Source organism: Hyaena hyaena, unplaced genomic scaffold, assembly GCF_003009895.1.
Source record: "Hyaena hyaena isolate Hyena2069 unplaced genomic scaffold, ASM300989v1 scaffold_0, whole genome shotgun sequence".
NCBI lineage: Eukaryota > Metazoa > Chordata > Mammalia > Carnivora > Hyaenidae > Hyaena > Hyaena hyaena.
Genome location: NW_024080632.1, coordinates 15,037,688 through 15,057,590, shown reverse-complemented (window position 1 = coordinate 15,057,590; position 19,903 = coordinate 15,037,688). Strand labels below are relative to the sequence as shown.

General features: G+C 45.5%; 1 protein-coding gene across 14 annotated transcripts in view; it reads left to right on the top strand.

The window, feature by feature from the left end:
* The window catches only part of GIT2 (GIT ArfGAP 2), a 51,616-nt gene extending 33,245 nt beyond the window's left edge, over nt 1-18,371 (top strand). For 5 of the 14 annotated variants that reach the window (XM_039244083.1, XM_039243781.1, XM_039244006.1 and 2 more), the window contains 6 exons: nt 2,404-2,652; nt 4,342-4,431; nt 8,610-8,692; nt 9,231-9,419; nt 14,322-14,385; nt 15,075-18,371. In XM_039244083.1, the coding sequence (XP_039100014.1) occupies nt 2,404-2,652; nt 4,342-4,431; nt 8,610-8,692; nt 9,231-9,419; nt 14,322-14,385; nt 15,075-15,287 (888 nt within the window). In that variant the 3' untranslated portion in view covers nt 15,288-18,371. Of the gene's footprint in view, nt 1-1,083; nt 1,859-2,403; nt 2,653-4,341; nt 4,432-8,609; nt 8,693-9,230; nt 9,420-14,321; nt 14,390-15,074 lie in introns of those variants that run through there. The other 9 variants (XM_039244244.1, XM_039243932.1, XM_039244385.1 and 6 more) reach the window with 5 other exon arrangements.
* Nucleotides 18,372-19,903: the final 1,532 nt, after the last annotated feature.

The window sequence follows — 19,903 nt, the reverse complement described above, 5'->3', positions numbered from 1 at the left end:
CCTCTGTCTTTTCTGAAGTATTTTCTGCTTAATGAATTATAGTTTGTACCGTTAACTGAACTAATGATTTTGTTGAGGTGACTATTTCTGAAACATGTCGACTTTGCCAGTGTAAGTCAGTCTGCTAAGCATCACCTTTTTTTCTTTTTATTTTTTTTCCTAAAATGCTCCTTTAGTATTTATAGAAATCACCAGAGATAAACCTCGTATCTTTGAAAACAAATGTCTTGAACCTTAAGAAATGCAGAGTGAAATTATTTGCCATTGCTCATGGATTATGTCCTCAATTCTTAGAAATGCTCTTGATGTCTGGAACTATTGAGTTATCTATAATTTTTCATTATTGTTATACTCCTTCCAAACAAAAAAGTGTGATCTGATTCATATTAAGATCGCATCAATCAAATTTATTCTAGAACATCTCTCTACGTACAGAGGGCTAAAATTTTTTGAAATCGAGACAAGGAACTTGTGCTTATCAAAACACATTCAAGTAAAATCCATGCTGGTTGTTTTAGAGGCATGAAAAGCATTAAGATGAAGTTTCAGGTTTCAAGGCCTTGTCTAAAAAACTCGGAGGGAAGGTTTTTACACAGACAGGCACGTGACCAGACACCCCAGTCACTCATCGAGGGGCATGTGTCTGTTCTCATTCCCTGCCCTGTGTCCATTTCACTTTAGGATGTAGGCTCCCAAATAAATATTTGGCCAGGCACCTTATGCCTGTCTCTGTCCTGGAATGTAGGGATTTCCAATGGCTGCTTATCACTTTGCAGCTGTTCTTTCTTTGCAAAATGAGTCGCAGATAGAAGTTATACCCTGAAAGCCTTTGTGGTTTGGAAGCAACCTGTGTGTCATTCTTTAGGGGATCACACATGGAAAAGAACATGAAATGAGGGTGTTTCTGTGGCTGAGGCAGTAAGTCAGACTGTCACAGAAATTTGGCACTATTCCTATAAAGAACGTAGAATTTGCTTATTTTGCAAAGATGTGTTGGTTTTGTTTCACAGTTAGGTAAACGTTCTTATATGTTTGTAGTTGACCAAGTAGCATGATTTGTATCTGATCTTTCATATTTAACAGTTGCTTGGAAAAGATGCTAATTAATGAAGAGGAGCAGCCACTATTGGTGTATTGTTCACAGATCGGTGCTTTCTAAATAAAAATTGAAAGTAACTCCTAACACTGAATGGGCTTGCTATTGAAAAAGTAAAGATCTCCTGGTGCAAATACATTTGCTTGCGGACTTAACCCTTGGCCCTGGTGGGGAATTTGGTCAGAGTTTACAGTCTCTGTCAAAGAGTAGACAGCTCAACTTACACCACCCCCAGCTTATAAATTCTCGTGGACAATGAAGGAGCACCAGAGAGGAAGGATACGGTGCAGGACTGGACTCAATTAATTGTGTTTGAAATGCCAGACGCTAAGGAGTAACACGATTCCTTGCCGATCCCCTAACTCTAATTCAGCAAACACCATGAAGCAGCCTGCATGTGAGGAATGGAAAGAGAAATCAGGGTCTCCAAGTGACAGCCTCTAACTAAAATAGGGTGGTGCCAGGCAGATTAGAGTGTTTAAAGCTGACACGGCCATGGTCGCGTTTTTGAGTGACAAAAGCCAAAGGAGAGCGAGGCCAGATACCCCGGCCCTGGCTGCAAGATGACCGGTCACCAGAGGGAACACGTGCTACGTGGAGCATACAGACGAAGATGTTAACGTAGTTTGATAGGCCTCCAGTTTTCTTCGTGATATGTTAATATAGCAAACGTCCCATGATTCGCTTCCCTCTCTTTTTTAAAAAGTGCTAAATTGTTTGGAATATCAAGAGTATTCTGTAATAAAAATTTGTTGATCACAATTTTCCTTGTTGGCTTTTTGGGAAGCAGTAGCTCATCTGACTTTTCATAAGCTGAACTTCCCTGTCTTTCTTGCTTTGCAAAGCCCCCCAGTCATCTGTGCTGCTTCCTTGGCGTCTGCTGGCATCTTGCATTTGCACATTGCTCAGGGCTCATTTGAAAAGCAAGTTACCTAAGGGACATCTTAGTGATCTCAAGCTCTTGCTTGAAACAAGAATACCCCAGAGTACAGCTTGCCCACAGACATTTCCCAGGCCCACCAGACCAGTTTCTAAGTGGTTAGACATTTCGTTTTTGAGGAGTCCAAACTGTAACTTTGCCACAGTGAGAAACTGCGCTGTTTAATTTGCTGAAGTGATGAAGTGAATTGATTGCGTGTCCCTCATTACGGGAGAAAGATTCTTGTTTGTAGTTGCCTATAACTTTCGACCCAGCTAGCTGTTACTGTTCTTACTGTTTAAAGCTGGTAGTTGTATGCGTTTACTTGGTGTTTGCTTTTTTGCTTGCTATAGAAAAACACCGTCCCACTGCCAAACATTTCTTTCAGCTTCAAACACTCCAGAGTGAAAATTCGAACCTCAGGAAACAGGCCACAACCAATATATATCAGGTGCAAACTGGTTCTGAGTACACAGACACTTCCAACCACTCTTCCTTAAAGCGACGTCCGTCTGCCCGGGGCAGTAGGCCCATGTCCATGTACGAGACGGGATCAGGTCAGAAACCGTATCTCCCAATGGGAGAAGCGAACCACCCCGAAGAGAGCAGGACGAGACTTCAGCCTTTCCCTGCGCACGTAAGTAACAGCACTGGCGCTTCCGCTGTTCACTCTCTGTCCAGCCTGACCCCGGCTCTCTCTCTTCTAAACCTGCACATGCTCGTGCCTCTGCTTTGCCAAATTGGGCTAGGAGAGTGTTCCTTGTGTTTGCTGTATTAACATGTCAACAGTTGCTTGTTGTATTCCCACAAGCAGACAGGGCCATTGGCCAAAGGTTTCCCAGCAAAGTTCGGGATTCTGGCTCTTATTCGGCCCCCTCCCCCGACTCCTCTCTCCCTCATGTCCATAATATCTTTCCCAGCCAGCCAGTACTGGAACGTTCTTTGTAACAAGCTTTCTTCCCCACTTCTAAAAACAAAAACAAATCGTGAAGGTCACCAGCAAGAGTGCCGTCTTCTTTGAGGTAGACAGGCACTTGCCCCTTTATGAAATGGAGCCCTTAGAATTCAAGGTACCTTCTCTGCTCCTCCCAGTGGGGAGGTCTGAAAGCCTCCCGGCCTCCACGCAGGCTCTGCATGTGGTCAGCCTGCCTGCTTAACTTCTGCACCCCCCTTGTCCCCTTGGTGGAGAAAATGTGGCTTTGTCATTTCACACAAATGAAATGTAAAAATTCTACACCGATTTTACAAGGATTGTATTCCAAAGATTGTGTTCCATTGCAGTCTGTTAACATTCTTATTTTACAGTGGGATGAGTATTGTGTTGTGAGGTTTTCAAATATCACATTTGTCTCAGATTCATTTATTTTTTAAAATCCCATGTTTTGACAATATGCTATAGACCTGTGGAACTTCCAGTTTTTCAGAGAGTAGTATTTATCATTTTTGAATGTGGAAGTCTTTCTTCAAATTTTATAGGAGTTTCCAAAAAATTCTCAGAGCAAATGCAAAGTAAAGGATATGGTCTAGGAAATTAAGCCCTAGTTTAATTTTGTCAAGCTTTAGTGTGGTAAAATTTCAGTGTGGTTGTATTGTAATTAGGACTCCTTTACTTTAGCTTTTTAAGTTGTTTGGACCAAAACATTCTAAGGCAATTGATTTGATACATTTGGTGTAACGGAAATGCCATTGAACTAACCAAAGAATTTTCTATTTGTTTAGCAGAAAACAAAAGCTAGGAAAAGCAGCTTTGTCAGTTTTCATGCTACACATTTTTTATTTTAGAAACACTTAGAATGTAATGTCACTTTATTGCAAAAGCTCTATATCTGTACTGAAGAATATATTAATCACATAAACCAACTTAACCCTTTATAAAGTTTCTCATTTCATATATGTGTGTCCTAATTAAAAAACAAATACTTGTTGAAGGCTATCCATTAAAAAACTATTGACAAGAGCACTGAGTGTCATGTAGAAACTAATTTGACAATAAACTATTTGTAAAAAAAAAAAAAAAAAAAAAACTATTGACAAAATTAATAAATTATGCTAGCTGTTCTCTTTTCTCTTATAGAAAAGTAGCTTTATAAATTTTGAGTAATTTTGGGGAGACATCTAACTAAAGGAATAAATATTTCTGAAGACCTGTCATCAGCTAGCATGTCAGTCAGCCCGCCTGTCACAGAAATTTCAGCACTGATCTCACTTAGTGAGTTGCTGTTTAGAATTCTTTGACCCAGGAAACCCCAGGCTGAAGCCAGGGTAGGAGGCAGGGATTTTGTTTGTTTTGTATTTTCCCCGAGCGTGTTTCTTTTTCCCCTTCCAGATCGGGAGGAGTGCGCTTGTGACCTCCTCTTCGTCTCTGCCTTCCTTCCCCTCCACACTTTCCTGGTCGAGGGATGAAAGCACCCGAAGGGTTAAGTACACTCTCACCGGTCTGCTCTCTGGAGGAGGGGCAGTGCTCCTGGGCGCTTTGTGCTTCTCCTGGCCCTCCTGGCCCTCCTGGTCCTCCACTAACTGCCCTTCTGTCCTGCATGAGGCAGTGCTCCCCTGGGTGTCAGCTCAGCGGCCCGCGGGCTCACGCACACACGCATGTCTGTCCGAAGCTGTCTCCCTCTTGTCTAACCCCACGTTGCTCAATTTTACTTCATATTTAACAGTGTTCGCAGTTCACCATATAACATGTATTTGGAGTGTACGGTCTTTTGAAACCTTCAGAAAATTAGCTGGCTGCTGGTTAAATATCGTAGCAGGGCAGAAATGTCAAATTTGTCCAGAGCAACAGTTATCAGATATTTGGGCCAACTAAGACAGTAAGATATCGTCATGCTTTACTTTTTTCTTTTAACCTATTGACATTTTTTATGTGAACGCCGTACCTGACGCACCCAGGTTTTGCAGTCCCTGTGTCCTACATCAGGGTTGCAACACGTGACAGCATTGGAGGTGTAGGCAGCTGTTAGTATGAAGCTGTTCACTTGGTGAGTTGGTCTAGTCCAGCTTGCTAATGTATAATTTACATTCCCAATAACCACACATGATTCAGGTAAACTCCTTTTAGAATAGGCAGGCAGCAGTGTTTATTAAGCACCTCCTCCACACCCAGTGTCTTGGTAAGTCAAAGGGTCCTAGGGACTCCCCGCTCCCAAAGGCACTGTCAGTTTACAACATCCTTTCCTGGGCTACCTGGCTGGCTCAGTGGGAAGAGTGTGCAACTCTTGATCTCAGAGTCATGAGTTTGAACCCCACAATGGGTGTAGAGATTACTTAAATTTAAAAGAAAAAAAAAACTTTAAAGAAAAGTCCTTTCCTGCACAGAGTACAGGATGGCAAGCTGGTATCGTGGTGGAGAGAGTACAGGCTTTGGTGACCTGAGTTCAGGTCATGGCTCACTCTTTCTTTAACAGAAGGATAGTGTAACCAGTCGGAGAGGAGGGAAGGTGGCTGTGCGTGAGGCGCCACCCTCACAGACAGGGTGGAGTTTGCACTGGGCCTTTTGCCATTCCCTCCACATCAGTAGGAATGACAAGAGACGTTCTTTCCCACTGCCAGTGCCATATGGCTGGCTCTCTTCCGCACTTGGAGGTAATCTATTGAAAAGAATTCTTAATGTACAATACTGAGTCTTTTGAGCAATTCTGAAGTTTTTATTATTTTTTTTCAGTGAAACTAAGGGACAATTAAATAGAAATGAAACCTCACCATTGAAAATTGTAAATAAGAGTCAAGTAAACCTCTTTTTCCCACTGGGAGATTTGTCTTAAAAAGTCTGTCTTCTTTAGTAGTTTTGAGAATCCTTCCAAGGACTGCTTGCTGAGACAGCGTTTTATACAAGATTAACAGTTACGTCATGGAAACTGATAATCTTGGTTATTCCTGACTGCTTTATTATGAGATGAGGTATTTATGGCATGTCTGTATTCAGAGATGACTGCACATCTGTTCAGTACACTGAACCAGCACCAGCTAGAAGGTAACTTTTCTATTAACAGCTTTGAGAGAGCAGCACTTTGAACTAATAGGTCTTGATCTTAGCTCTGCATGTGTACAATAATTTTCATAAAATCAAATGCTGGCTAATTTGAAATCCTGTCCTATGCTTTTGTTGACAACGATGAAAGATTGAATCCGTAAGTAACTGATTTCCTGGATGGTTATTGCCATGTGTTGTTTTCTGTGCTTGAGGAACATTTCCTGAGTACTTTGACTAGATATATGAGTTGTTACTCTTCTAAAATGTTTAAATGAGACTTGGTGCTTTTGATAATCATGGGGTAATGCATTTGATTTGTAATTATCACATTTACCTCAAGGAAAGCAAAAGGATTGATTATAAAAATGTGAGATTTTCTGGGTTTAATTCTGTTTTCTAGATTTTTCCACTGGAGCAGCTCTGGATGAATTTTCTAGAATAATTATTTAAATGCAAGTTTTTTACATTTATGTATGTGCGTGCGTATGTGTGTTTACAGACACGCACGCACATACACCCATCCTTGTATGTGCATATATAAAAACTAAAGGAAAAGAAATGTAAAGATTTAAACATTCCCTGTAAAAGGTAAGATGGGGTATCTTTGTTTTGGGGGAGCTTTTTTTAGATCACCTCTGGAAGAGCCTGGTGTCCCCGTTCCCGGCACTAGGTACAATGTCTAGCTCTGGTCTTCCAGCTACACTCGTAGTGGTCAGTAACTCACTGATGGATTCATAAAGCCAGGTCCGAGTAAGGCAGCAGTTGAAGGAGAACTGCTTACTGGTAGGAGATGTAAAACCAGGGATCTGGAAGGTTGCAGATCTTCTAGAACTTAGCTTTACAGACTCCCCATATGGCTCCAAGCCAGTACTTTAAATCATTTGCCAGATGTATTTTGAGTGGGAAAAGTGAGTTCACGTTGAATTTTAGGAGCCTAGCAAGTGTCTTATGTTAGAGTGGCTAGAACCAAATAGAGCCCTCAGAAAAGTGGGAAAACCTCAGCACACAGAGGAAGGGAGCCCTGCCCTGGGAGGGGGAGGAGAGGCCATGGGGAGAGTAAAGCGAAACGTGGTGTGAATAAGGAGTCTTCTGGGGCTGGAGCCCACCCTGGGGCTGGCGGCCTTGCCTATCTGCATCTGGCCTTCAGAGGGCCAAGCAGCATTACCAGCAAGGAGCAAATAATTAGACTTTTTTTTTTTTTTTTTTAATGTTTTTATTTATTTCTAGGAGAGAAAGAGAGACAGCGTGAGCAGGGGAGGGTCAGAGAGAGAGGGAGTCACAGACTGAAACAGGCTCCAAGCTCTGAGCTGGCTGTCAGCACAGAGCCCGACGCGGGGCTCGAACCCACGAACCGCGAGATCATGACCTAAGCAAAAGTCGGACGCTTGACCGACTAAGCCACCTAGGCGCCCCATTAGACTTCTTATAGACTCTTAAACTGGCCTATTCTATGGTAGCCATTCTTTTGGATGAAGCTATAAGGTCTCCGTAGGTGCAAACAAGGCTCTTAGCTTACAGCTGAATCTTTAGCCACATTTTATTGCAGCATCGATAAAATTCCTTAGTCACATGATTGACTTGGATTAAATTCAAGTATAAAGGTGGAAATAGCTCATATTTGTATTTTGCAAGGTAATCAGGTTAGGTTTTGAGTCAGCTTCCACTGACTTCTGTTCTAGATGAAGAAATTCTCAAGCATTATGGATAAAATGAATACTGAGGGAAAATTATGTTTATTAAACACTCCAGAACTAACCTAGTCTCCTTCAGAGAAATGTGTTCTCCTTCAAATTCTGTCACCTTGGAAGGCTCTGTACTTTGCCAGGCTGCCATTTGCCCAAAATTTTTTTAGGTTTCTTCTTTTGAATCTGTGCCCCGTTTTCTAGTCTCCACAATTGCATTAAGTATTTGTATTCTAAGGGATAGATATTTTTCAGGAAACATAGAAGTGGCTGAAAACCAAGTGTCGTGCCAGGTTAGCCTGTTTTCGTTCACAAACAACAAGCAGCAATAAGTTAATGATACTGGTTTTCTTGTGTGGCTCGTACAAACTGTCAGTGAGGGCAGCTCTTGGAGAGCCCTAAATGTTTGCAATAGTGACAGTCCTCAGGGCACCAGGCATGGAAGAGTGCAGGCAGTAGGAGACAGGACCTAGGTTCTCAGTGCTGGCTTTCTGCTGACTCTGTGGCACTGGCTTTGTCCCCCAGCTCGTTGGCCCTTCATCCTCTCATCCGTATTAGACTAGACAGTCTACAGCAGGCCTCCAGCACCGGCAGTCTGTAGGTATGTAAGTGCCGGCCTGTGCATTATGTCATAGTCCAACTCCGTGTTCCTTAGAGAACTAAACACGGGTCTGCTGCCTTGCATGTCTGTGCTAGTTTATACCAAAGATCTGTTTATGGTGTTGCCCCTGAGCTAAGAAGAAAATGGTGCCAAGAAAGAGAGAACCCATTTCTGGATCTACTATTCATCTTTTACTAAATTTTCCATAAAGAGTTGGCTCCTGTCCCAGGTGAGACCTGGGGCACCAAGGCCCCGTGGCCTAACAGGTAATGATTCCTAGGCAAGGTCCCAGATGTCTTGTGCTCAAAACTAATGGGCGTTGCCTTTCTCTCTCTCAGGCATCCAGGCTGGAGAAGCAGAACAGCACGCCTGAAAGTGACTATGACAACACCCCCAATGACACAGACCTGGACGACACGGGGTACAGCTGTGGGAGGACTGCCCTGGGCGGGCTCTCGACCCCGAGACCTAGCAGGCATGCCCAGGGGACACAGTTCATCCCCCGCGAGTCTCCTGTGTTCAGACCCATAAGGTCATGAAATGTGGATGCATGAGTTCATAGTCTAGCCTCTTACCCGTATTACTCCAAGGGCCTGTCACACATGTCTCTGAGTGTCTGTAATGTGATTAAAATCAGTACTTTATGTCAATATTAGGTCACATTCTACGCTTGTACCCAAAGATACGAGCTGGGTTAGGGATGGCTTTATGACAGCACCTCCTCCCTGCTGCCATCTTTACCCTTTCTCTGGGAGTCATAATTTCCAGCCCCATGGTAGAATGAAAGGGCCACCCCGTGAGCTGTGGCTGCCTGTTGATGACACGGCCTCACCGTGAGTCCTCTGCAAGACAGGATAAAGGAAACCACAAGAGCAGCCAGCTCATGCAGCAGCAGATGCACATGCCATGGCTCCTAGGAGCAGAGCAGCAGCTCGTGAGCACTTCTTTAATGTCCGCAGGTCAGGCAGAAAGGGGAGGCAGAGGAGTGTGGTGTGGCAAGGCGATGGCTCGGTACCAGACACGGCAGAACCCCATGGAGCCCCAAGCCCCCTCCTCCCCAGCACGGAAGATGTCATCCGGAAAACTGAACAGATCACCAAAAACATACAAGAGCTCCTACGAGCAGCTCAAGAAAATAAACATGACAGGTAAAGAGGTTTGAAAATCCTGCTTAGAAAAATGGATGTGCTTTGCAAGAGAGACCACTCCATGGGGAACAGAGATTTTTCTTTTCTTTTTAAGATTTTTTGAAAATTTCGGGTTTACATAATAGGCATAAGAGCAGATTTGTAAACTTAGGTGGTGAGGTTTTTTTCTTTAACGTGATACATTCAATTTTCTGCATTCTCACAAAGTGCTCTGGAAGCAGACGCCTCTAGAAGTAAAATTGCAGCATGGTCAGGGTAGCAACCTTGTCTGGGCTGTGTGGGAAGAGCACGACACTGCCTCTCAGAGCTTGCAGTTGACTCTTCCAGCCACTATGTCCTCTGTGCTCGCCCTTGTAGGTTGGAGCTGGCTGACATTAAGAGGTACCTTGACATGAGCTCAATTTCTTAGGTCTCCTCGTGTGCACGTATGTGTGTTCATACATACACCGAGCGTAAACGTTTAAGAAACAAGTACTTTACAAACAACAGTTGATCTAGTTGTTGCCCAGATAATTCTAGGCTCCTGAAATAAGACTCATCTTACTCTGAGCAGAACCATATCCTGCAGAGTTACTTCTTACGGTGGAGAGGGACTGGCTCTTGTTTTAACTCATCTTTTTTTCCCTGAGCACGGGCTCTCTGAGAACTAGCTGTGGGTCATTAACTGTTCTGAATGACATCCTAGTTTCACATGGCCAGCCCCATCTGGACACACTGGTGAAGCCTTTAACATCCGCCCATTGGGTTTAAAAAAGCTGCAGAGCTCCATCGAACAGATGGAACCCCGAACAATCTCACTGTTTTCTGCAGGTTGGCAAAGTTTAGTGCTCGGGTGAAGAGGTCTGTTGCGTGCGGCGCACTAACAGACGTTGTTCAAGGCATACAGGACACAGCACTGCCCCTCCTTGGTTCCCTCTGTTCTCTGCCCTGCTCTCCCCTTTCCCTTTTTTCTCTGCAGCTCTGACTTTCCCCAGTGTCACTGTCTCCCACTTGGTGAGAGAGTAGTCAGTGATCAGTTGAAGGATGAGCATTCGTCTTCCTGAACGGACTGCTAGAGGATCCTCCAAGGAAAAGGGGCAGGCTGTTGCCCAGCCTCTTTCCACAAGAATTACGTGGGTGTTTAGCTCCCTCCTTCCCAGGCAGCCCCTGAATCACACCCCCCACCCCCACCCCACAGACTGTAGGTGCTCACCAGTTGACAACAGGTTTACTACAGTTCAGAAGTGCCATGCTTGTATGTCAAACAAAAATATGTTTATACTGCATTCTCAGAAATAGAAATATCTGCTCGGAGACCATTTCGTCCTTAAAGAACCAAAATCCCCTGCTTGGCACAATTGGGGAAGTCCCCCCCCCCCTTTTTTAAGACATACAAATCCATGATCTGATTTTTTTAAGACCCTGAAAGGATGATGTAGAGTTGAATCATTAGTTCTCTTTTCTTAGTTTAAATCAGAATTGATCTAGAGAATTTATGTTTACAAATCGCTCACTGTTCTCCTAAGTCTCTGGTTACTTACATATGTGAGACACTTTTATTTATTTATTTATTTTTTAATTTCTAGGAGAGAGAGAGAGAGAGAGAGACAGCATGAGCAGAGGAGGGTCAGAGAGAGAGGGAGTCACAGACTGAAACAGGCTCCAGGCTCTCCGCTGGCAGTCAGCACAGAGCCCGACGCAGGGCTCAAACCCACGAACCGCGAGATCGTGACCTAAGCGAAAGTCGGACGCTTAACCAACTAAGCCACCCAAGCGCCCCGAGACACTTTTATTTATAACTCTGAACTGTACTGATTAAACCCACGCCTTTTCCTCCTGTTTGCTCCTCTCGTTCATCTGTCGCCTGTGCTCATGCTGAGTAGACCAGCGGCTCGTGCGGGCACATTCAGGCTTCGCCCCTGTGCATTGGGCCGAGCAAGCAGTCCCCGGCTTTCTCCGAGCCTGGCCCCCACCCTGGGCCTGCAGCCCCACTCCCGGGCTATCTCTGTCTCTCTGTCTCTGTCTCTCTCTCTCTCGCATACACATGCATGCACACACTATTAGATCTCACAGTGTGCACACAAGCGTTCTTTGAGGAAAGATAACAGCTGGAAGCTGTGAACGTGAACTTTCCCCTTAATCCATGCATGCTCGCTTTTGTGGCTCATTTGAGGATGTCCTAAAGTATTTCATACTGAGCGAGTCTGGGAGAGGTATCCTTAGGAAAAGCAAGGCTTCTGTGTAGCAAGGGGAAGTTTGAATTATATTTTGGGGTCAAAAGAAGATGCTCACCAGCGTTAATGTATTTTTCACGGGCACGTTAGTTTGAGAAACGTACTCCTGAAGCAGTGGTGCTGTGACACGGCCTTTTTCTCTTACTGAACATTTGTGTGACCAGATGGGTTGTTGCCCCTTCATATTTACACGTGAACTAACCCCTTCTGTGTGGACTGTTGTTACTATGTGGTGTATGATTCTGATTGCTTGCAAAGGTAAAGTCAGGATTTCCCATTGGAAAGTATTTTGGGATAATATAAACCACTTCCTGGAAATGTAATGATTTAACTAAAATGTAGCCAGTCTTAATTAAAATAGTTTTGAGACTAGACTTCTTACAAAGATGAAGTACAGAGGTTGCATATGACAATCTTTAAGCAGAAGCCAACTTCTTGACAAAAAAAATGGGGAAAGAATGTTAGTTGAGGGCTTTCAGTACTAGACTGGATGCTGAACAGGACTTGGTTCCGTCTTGGAAGGGGAATTTTTAAACAGCCACATGGGTGCTTGTGGAATGTTCACAAGCCTGAATGTTCGCACCATATTTCCTAACATGCCACAAACGGGCTGCCAGAGAGCTTTTCCCGGATCACATTTCCCTTCCGGGCTCTGTGGGTCAGCTCTCCCAGAGAAAAAACCCAGGCCTGGTGGCAGTGTGCTATCTCAGAACTGTCGCTCAGTCCCATCTTCACTTTGTCTTTTCTCTGCACCTTGTAAAGCATATTTCTCAGGGCAGAAGCTTAATGTTTTTAAGGCACAGGAAACTAGCCCCACATGTCGCATGTTACAATATCGAGAATAAGAATCCTGAATGAAAGTGAAGTCTCCATTCTTCCGGTTCTCATCACCTGAGAAGTCGGAATCACCAGTCACAAGTGGAAAGAGGCTTGCTATAAACGAAGACCTAAATCTGTCGTGTCTCTGATCCCAGGAGAGGACTGTGGTATGGCGGTGCGAGGCCCAGGCCCAGGTGCTGGACAGCCTGGTTTGAGCTCAGCTCTCTCTCACCATCGGTGGGACCTTAGGCAAGTTCTCTGCTTCTCCAGGCCTCAGTTTCCTCATTTGAAAAATGGATGTGTTAATAATACCAACCTTATAGGGCCGTTGAGAGGAGCACATGAGTTTCTGCAGTGTTGAGAAAAGAGCTGGCACTCCATCAGTGTTCCTGAAGCTGCAGCTCACAGACTGTCATCTAGGGGGCCCCCAGGAGGCCAGGCGGCCTGGCAGAAAGGATGAGGACAGGCAGAGTCAATGCACTGTGTCTTAGAGCTCGTCAAGCGAGCAGAGAAAGTGCAGGCTGTGTTCATAGCCGCCTATACAAAGTCCTCGTGGCTTCATGAGAAAGTGGGTAAGGGTCTGATCAAGTAAAAGAGCTGACCTCAGTGTTTTCTTTTTACCCGAAGTAAAGCTTTCTATTCCCTAACAGTCGAGATGCATTTGAATAGAAGGAATTTAGAAGTGTCTGTCGGGTTTTTTTTTTAATTAAAAATTTTTTTAAAGTTTATTTATTTATTTATTTTTACAAATAGTTTATTGTCAAGTTGGTTTCCATATAACACCCAGTGCTCATCTCCAGAAGTGCCGTCCTCCATGCCCATCTCCCCCCTCCCCCCAACATCCATCAGTCCTCAGTTTGTTTCTCAGTATTCAAGAGTCTCTCATGGTTTGCCTCTCTCCCTTTCCCCCACCTCCCCCCATCTTCTCCCCCATGGTCCTCAGTTAAGTTCCTCCTAATCCTCCTATACGTGCAAACATATGATATTTGTCCTTCTCTGCCTGACTTATTTCGCTCAGCATAACACCCTCAAGGTCCATCCATGTTGCTACACATGGCCAGATTTCATTGTTTCTCGTTGCCATGTAGTATTCCATGGTAGAGATAAACCACATCTTCTTGATCCATTTGTCCATTGATGGACACTTAGGCTCTTCCCATGTTTTAGCTATTGTTGAGAGTGCTGCTGTGAATGTCTATCGGTTTTAACCAACATGTGGGTATTGAGGTGTAGGCTCCGGTTGTAATTTTTTTTTTAATTTTTAATGTTTATTTCTAGGAGAGAGAGAGACAGCGTGAGCAGGGGAGGGTCAGAGAGAGAGGGAGTCACAGACTGAAACAGGCTCCAGGCTATGAGCTGGCAGTCAGCACAGAGCCCGACGTGGGGCTCGAACCCACGAACCGTGAGATCATGACCTAAGCGAAAGTCAGACGCTTAACCGACTAAGCCACCCAGGCGCCCCGCTCCGGTTGTAATTTTAAGAAATGTTTTCCAGTCCTTTATTTTTAAGTTCTGTGGGCTGTGCATGGGAATCCTTGTTTCTCTTTCAAGAAATGAGGAAGATGAAGCACATGAAAAACAAATGACCCACTGGAGAAAGTGTGAATATCTTTATAGACTGTTCTATGGCTTCCTGACTGGTCATGTATGTCACCTACATCCCATACATGGAGACTTTTTATCAGATTGAATGAGCTTTTGAGAAAGGATGGGGACCCTGCTTCTGTTGTGGTGGCCTCCACAGCGGGCTGTCTGCGGTCTCAGCCCCTTTCTGGGGGACATATAAATGGAACCCATGTTAGCCCCTGAGTACTCTCCGTCTCTGCATTACTTCTGCTGTCTTTGAATAACGTCTTCAATGTTCTTGCAGTTATATTCCCTGCTCAGAGAGGATACATGTAGCTGTTACTGAAATGGCAGCATTATTTCCCAAAGTAAGTCACTTCCTACTTTGTTCAGATCCTTTTTTCTTTTAATGTTTATTTATTTGGGGAGAGAGGGAGTGCACAGCAGGGGAGGGGCAGAGAGAGGGAGAGAGAGAACCCCAAGCAGGCTCTGTGCTGTCATTGCAGACCCCACCATGGGATGGGGCTCAGTCTCTTGAACTGTGATATCATGAATTGAGCCGAAATCAAGAACCAGATGCTTAACCAACTGAGCCACTGGGTTCAGAACCTTTTAAGTGAACTGAAAGAAACTTTTTCAGGACCTTTTATATTAACCTCTTTTTAGCATAAGTTTTAAATATGCAGACATGGAAATAATTTTGTCCAACATAAATCTTGGTTTTAATAAGACAAGAATGTGTGAGCACAGTGTAAAGGTAAAGGACTAATAGATTAAAATTGTATCTGGAATATTTCACCCAAGTGGATTAATATTTTTCAAAAACTACCTCTGACTAGGATATGCTACTAAACTGACCCTGCATGCACTTTGACCTTTGAGTCTAAGCATGTGGGCATCTCTCACGCTGTGGGCCAGGGAGCTTGCGGTGTCCCACGCACTCCCTCTGGGGAAGGGCATGACAGAGCTGCCGTTCACTGTGGGACAGCATGAGCTGTTCTCACGAGAAGGTGTCCACCCTGCAGTTCACGGCAAATGACTGTATTCTTCTGTTCAGAAACCCAAGTCTGACACGGTGAGGACTTCCCTGCGCTTGCTGACGTCCAGTGCCTACCGACTGCAGTCAGAGTGCAAGAAGACCCTCCCAGGGGACCCCGGCCCACCCACGGACATCCAGCTGGTCACACAGCAGGTCATCCAGTGCGCGTACGACATCGCCAAGGCCGCCAAGCAGCTGGTCACCATCACCACCAAAGAGAACAACAATTGAGCAGCTCCGTGCCAGCCCTTCCATTTTCTAGGCTTTTTAAAAGTCCAGTTTCAAATTTAGACATGGAATTCTGGCAGTTTTTACAGAAACAGACATTCAATGAGAGTTTGAGACTTTTTTTTAAAAAACTCAGTATTATTTTTGCATGTTTTCTAACAAATTTTCGACTATTAATTTAACCCACTTGCCTTATTTTGTGCCTGTGCCAGTTTCCTCTCCAACGTTCTGTCGTGCTGTCCGTGACTGTTGTTGAGTTGATGGTCATAGCCATTCAAAAGCATAGCTTCATTGTTTCAAGTTTGTTAGAACTCTTCCATCCCTTTAAAACTGCCTGTCTAGGGTTAAAACTATAAATGAAATTTTTAGTGAAACATTTTCTGGAGAGAATTGGGTAAAAAAAAAAAATTCCACCTCATCTGTTCCCTGCCGAGCATCGTGCAATAAGCGATTTTTTCCACCCTAGTACAGGAATCTTTAAGTTTAGGGTGTTTCCAAACATGTAGAGGAAGAACTTTGCCACTCTCTAAAAGTAGTGTCACAGTCTCTCTCGGAAACAGGGATCTGCTCCATTTCTTTTACCTATTCTGTCATGGTAGATGTTCTTGTATTTCATGTTTCTGTCTTGATTGTCTGTCTCTATTTTACTATTATCCGGAAGTCTCCATGGTGCCAGATAAGTGCTCATCCCCATGTCATATGTCATTTGGCCCTGTCCAGGTAGGAGCTGCCACATCAATACGCGTGGTTCAGGGCTCTGCCTTCCCACAGGAAATCAGATGTGTCATTCCAAACGTGCGGCAAAGAGGAGCCACGTCCCACAAGCCATCACTTCCTCTCTGCCACCCCATTCAGATATCACTGCTGTAAACTGTGGGAAGAGAATCACCCGCTCCCTGAGTGGTAACATATCTCTCCCCCCAGAACTCGGTTACTCCTCTAACCGCGGAAGCTTCGTTACATGGCCTGCTGGCCATAGCTCATCACCCTTAAGGACCCCTAAGGTAAGGTGTCTGAGGTCATCTGAGTTTGTTTCTCCTCCACTGTCCGGCTGGTTCTTAAAAATGAGACCTCCTCTTTCATTAATTCCTTAGAGAGTATGCTCTAGCTGACCGCTGTCCCAGAGCTACGAAAGTACAGGTTTAAGTTCTGGAACATACTGACATTGGTTTTTAAGCTACTAAAGAAAAGACCTTTCTTGTTCTGGATGCAAAAGCACATTGCTGTCCCTGCTTATTGCGGCCATTGTATGGGTGCAACTCAGACCCTGACCTAGACCGCAGGGGCCAGGTGGCATTGATGGAAATGAATGAAGTGAGCCAGGAGCAGAGGCAGAGGACAGTCAGGAAGCAGTGGTGCCCCTCATGGGGACAGTAGCTCCCTAGCCTCACCCAGGCTGCCCTGTGGAAAAGGGCCCGGGGTTGCCAGAACTTTGATTTTTTTAAGAGACTCCAGAAACATGGGTATGTTTTGTGCCGTTTCTCTGTTTATTAATGTTGGTGACTGAACATTCTCAGAGCACACGTGTGGGGAAACTGTGAGCTCTAGGCTGCCGGCTCACAGCCTCTGTGCAGGGGTCCTGTCCGCTGCAGCATGAGGTCCTGCCTGGTTTACCTCTGAGCCTTACCTGTAATGTGGCCACACCCACCTTGTGTTAAGTTGCTTTTAGTGCTCATCTCACCCATATATTCCGTCCCGTAATGCTCATTCATGCACGTGAAGAAGTCAAAGTAATCACAGTTGCCTGAATACATGCTCTATAAGCCTGTATTTTCACAGAACTGTTTGATACACATCTTTATAGCTTGACCGTATGCTGTCATGAAGGAAGCACCGTGATGGTGTTTGGTTTACTAAGGCCCAGCATGTGGATGCTTTTGCCAGATTTTGCTACACTGAGTAGTGCGGGGAAAGGGTCTGCATCTCCAAAAGACTCATCCACGTGTCTGCACAATCCTAAGTGCCGTGTTCCTGTCGGATGCTGAGGGGATGCCTTCTACCATAAATTAAGCCCCATCTGATAACTTTGTTGCATGCTGCACATACTTAGCTGTCCCCCCTCTTTCTTGCAAACACCTGCCCTCATGCGGGGGCCTCGGGGAAGGCCCAGTGGCAGTCGGAGTTGGTGCCGCGGCCTCCCAGGGAGGACAGGCTTCTAAGTAATGGGTTGTCTGCGGTGGGTGTAGCGGCGTCTTCGCTGGAACACTTGAGGACGGGACGGAGGACCTCGTCTCCATGCCCCTAGGCAAAGTCCAGGAGCGCAAGGCCCAGAGAGCATCTCCGATTGTAAGAGCTGCACAGATGTTTGCTCTGTCAACCCAGAGTGCCAGCGCCCCAGAAGGAAGTTCTAGGTGGAGTGACACGCGGTGACAGGGGGCTGCCAGCCTCCCTTCAGTGCTCCGAACATTTCCTTACCTCTTCTGAGACCCGGTCCTGTTGTCTGAATGGCTGCTCACCACCTTTTTGCATGTGTGTCCCGTAGCCTTGCACTGATGTCTGCGTTCTCTAAGGTCATTTTTCACTCTTAGTTCTCAAATCTCCCCCACCGCCCAAGCTGAGAGGACGGAGGTGCACTTTATGAAACTGGCGCTTGCTGAAGAGAAAGAGACCGCTCCGCCCCGAAGCTCCGTTAGCTGAAGTCCTCCTCTGCCTCAGAATGCAAATAGTTCTTATTTGCCAAAGAACAGGGAATCGGGCCCAAAGATCAAATACAGCATTTCATAAAATTGGAAGCGTAGGTGCGCACCTCGGGAGCTGTTACCCCATGCCCCAGTGGTTGATGCTGCAGAGCCAGGCATGAGGCCAGCGTGTGTCTGTCCACAGCAGTGTGAGCTCCCTAATCAGAGAATGTTCCTTCTTTCCTTGTCCCCGTGAAAGGCACCCTTGTTTTTACAAAAGAAAATGCTGCATAGGAAAAATGAAATGCCTTTCGTTCATAGGTGTTTTATCCATGTCACCCGTTATTCTCTACTTTTTGTGTTTATTGTACATTCTATTCCTGTAATTATTGTACAACCCTGTAAGCGTTGTAAAATCGTTTTGGAATTTGTGCCTGCTAGTTATGCAATAAACAGGCTCTATAGTGTCTTTGTGTAATTCGGTTTCACCTCAATGAGGTGATGTTTTTAGATTCTCTGTCAAAGTTTCAAGAAAGTTCTCCTGTGGGTGCCTGGGTGGCTCAGTCAGTTAAGCGTCCGGCTTCGACTTGGGTCATGATCTCACAGTTGGTGAGTACGAACCCTGCATTGGGCTCTGTGCTGACAGCCCAGAGCCTGGAGCCTACTTTCGATTCTGTGTCTCCCTCTCTATCTGCCCCTCCCCCTGGTCATGGTCTATCTCTCTCTCTCTCTCTCTCTCTCTCTCAAAATAAACATTTAAAAACAATGGTAAATTTTTAAAAAGTTCTCCCATAACTTAATCTTTAATGAGACAGTAATGAATATGTTTCTACCCTGGGGACTCTTATAGTTTATAGGAATTAACGATCTTTCTCCTCCGTATGCTTAGCAGGTAGCTTTCTTAAAAGAAATTCTGCATCAGGATATCTGCTCCATTGATCTTATCATGATGTGTTCACTCCTAAAGTTTAATTTTTCAAATTTAGCAAAAGCCAGCTGGGCGCAGTAGCCCTCACCTCTTTTACCAGGTCAGGGGGTTATGGGGTTAGTTTGGTCTCTTTAAGGCCACCAGGCTTTTCTTTGAACTGTCAGAGCAAGGCCCATTATGTAGGTTTCCACAGGGACAATGGGATACATCTGGGTTCATTGGGGCCACCCTTAGTCCCCAACAGTTGTCCTCTGGGGAGGTGACTTGGGTCTCTTGTCTCAAACAGAAGGAGTGGGGCCTGGCCATCACAGTGCCTTTCCACATAACAAGACTGGGGAAAACGGAGCATCCTGCCTATGTGCGCCAGCTTGTCTGAGGCCCCAGACCCAGCAGCTCACACCTGGGAGGCGCTCAAAGACATCAGCATCACGGCCCCTGGAGGGCTGAGGAGTTGGCATTTCTGATGTTCCCTGGAGGTGCCGCAGCCACCAGGCTGGGACCCACACTTGAGAAGCACTGCCATAGACCATCTACAGCCTCCCACCACGCACCTCCTCGCCTTCTGCTTTTAGTAAGAATTCTAATGGCAGCTAACGTACCAATGGTTGACCCTGCGAGGCGCTGTGCCGGGGTCTTCCCGCGTACTCCCGCATTTAAGCCCCTCGCAGCCTGGTGCAGCTGGAGCTGTTCCATTGTGCGGTGGGGAAGATTACCCCCGAGGAGCTGAGGCCCCATATGCTGAGGAAGAGCACGTGACTTATCGTTAGTCCCTTTGCTCTTCCTCTTAATCGGCCCAGTTGGGTTTTCCTGACCGTGGCCCGTTACTGCAGTCTCAGGAAATGTGGAGAAGCCAGGGTCGAAATCGGAAATGAGAGGGGAGCCGTTGCGTGACGTGAGATTGTGGACAAATGGGGCACAGTCGGCTTGTGACCCCTAAGACAGGCCCCCCAAGCAGGGCTATATCACCTTTGAGCCGTGGGTGCTGGGATGCCTCTGGCATTTGCCAGATGACTCGAGGACTGTCCACAGGCTCACCGCTCCATAAACAGCGCTTTCTCATCTGTGGAGCTGCG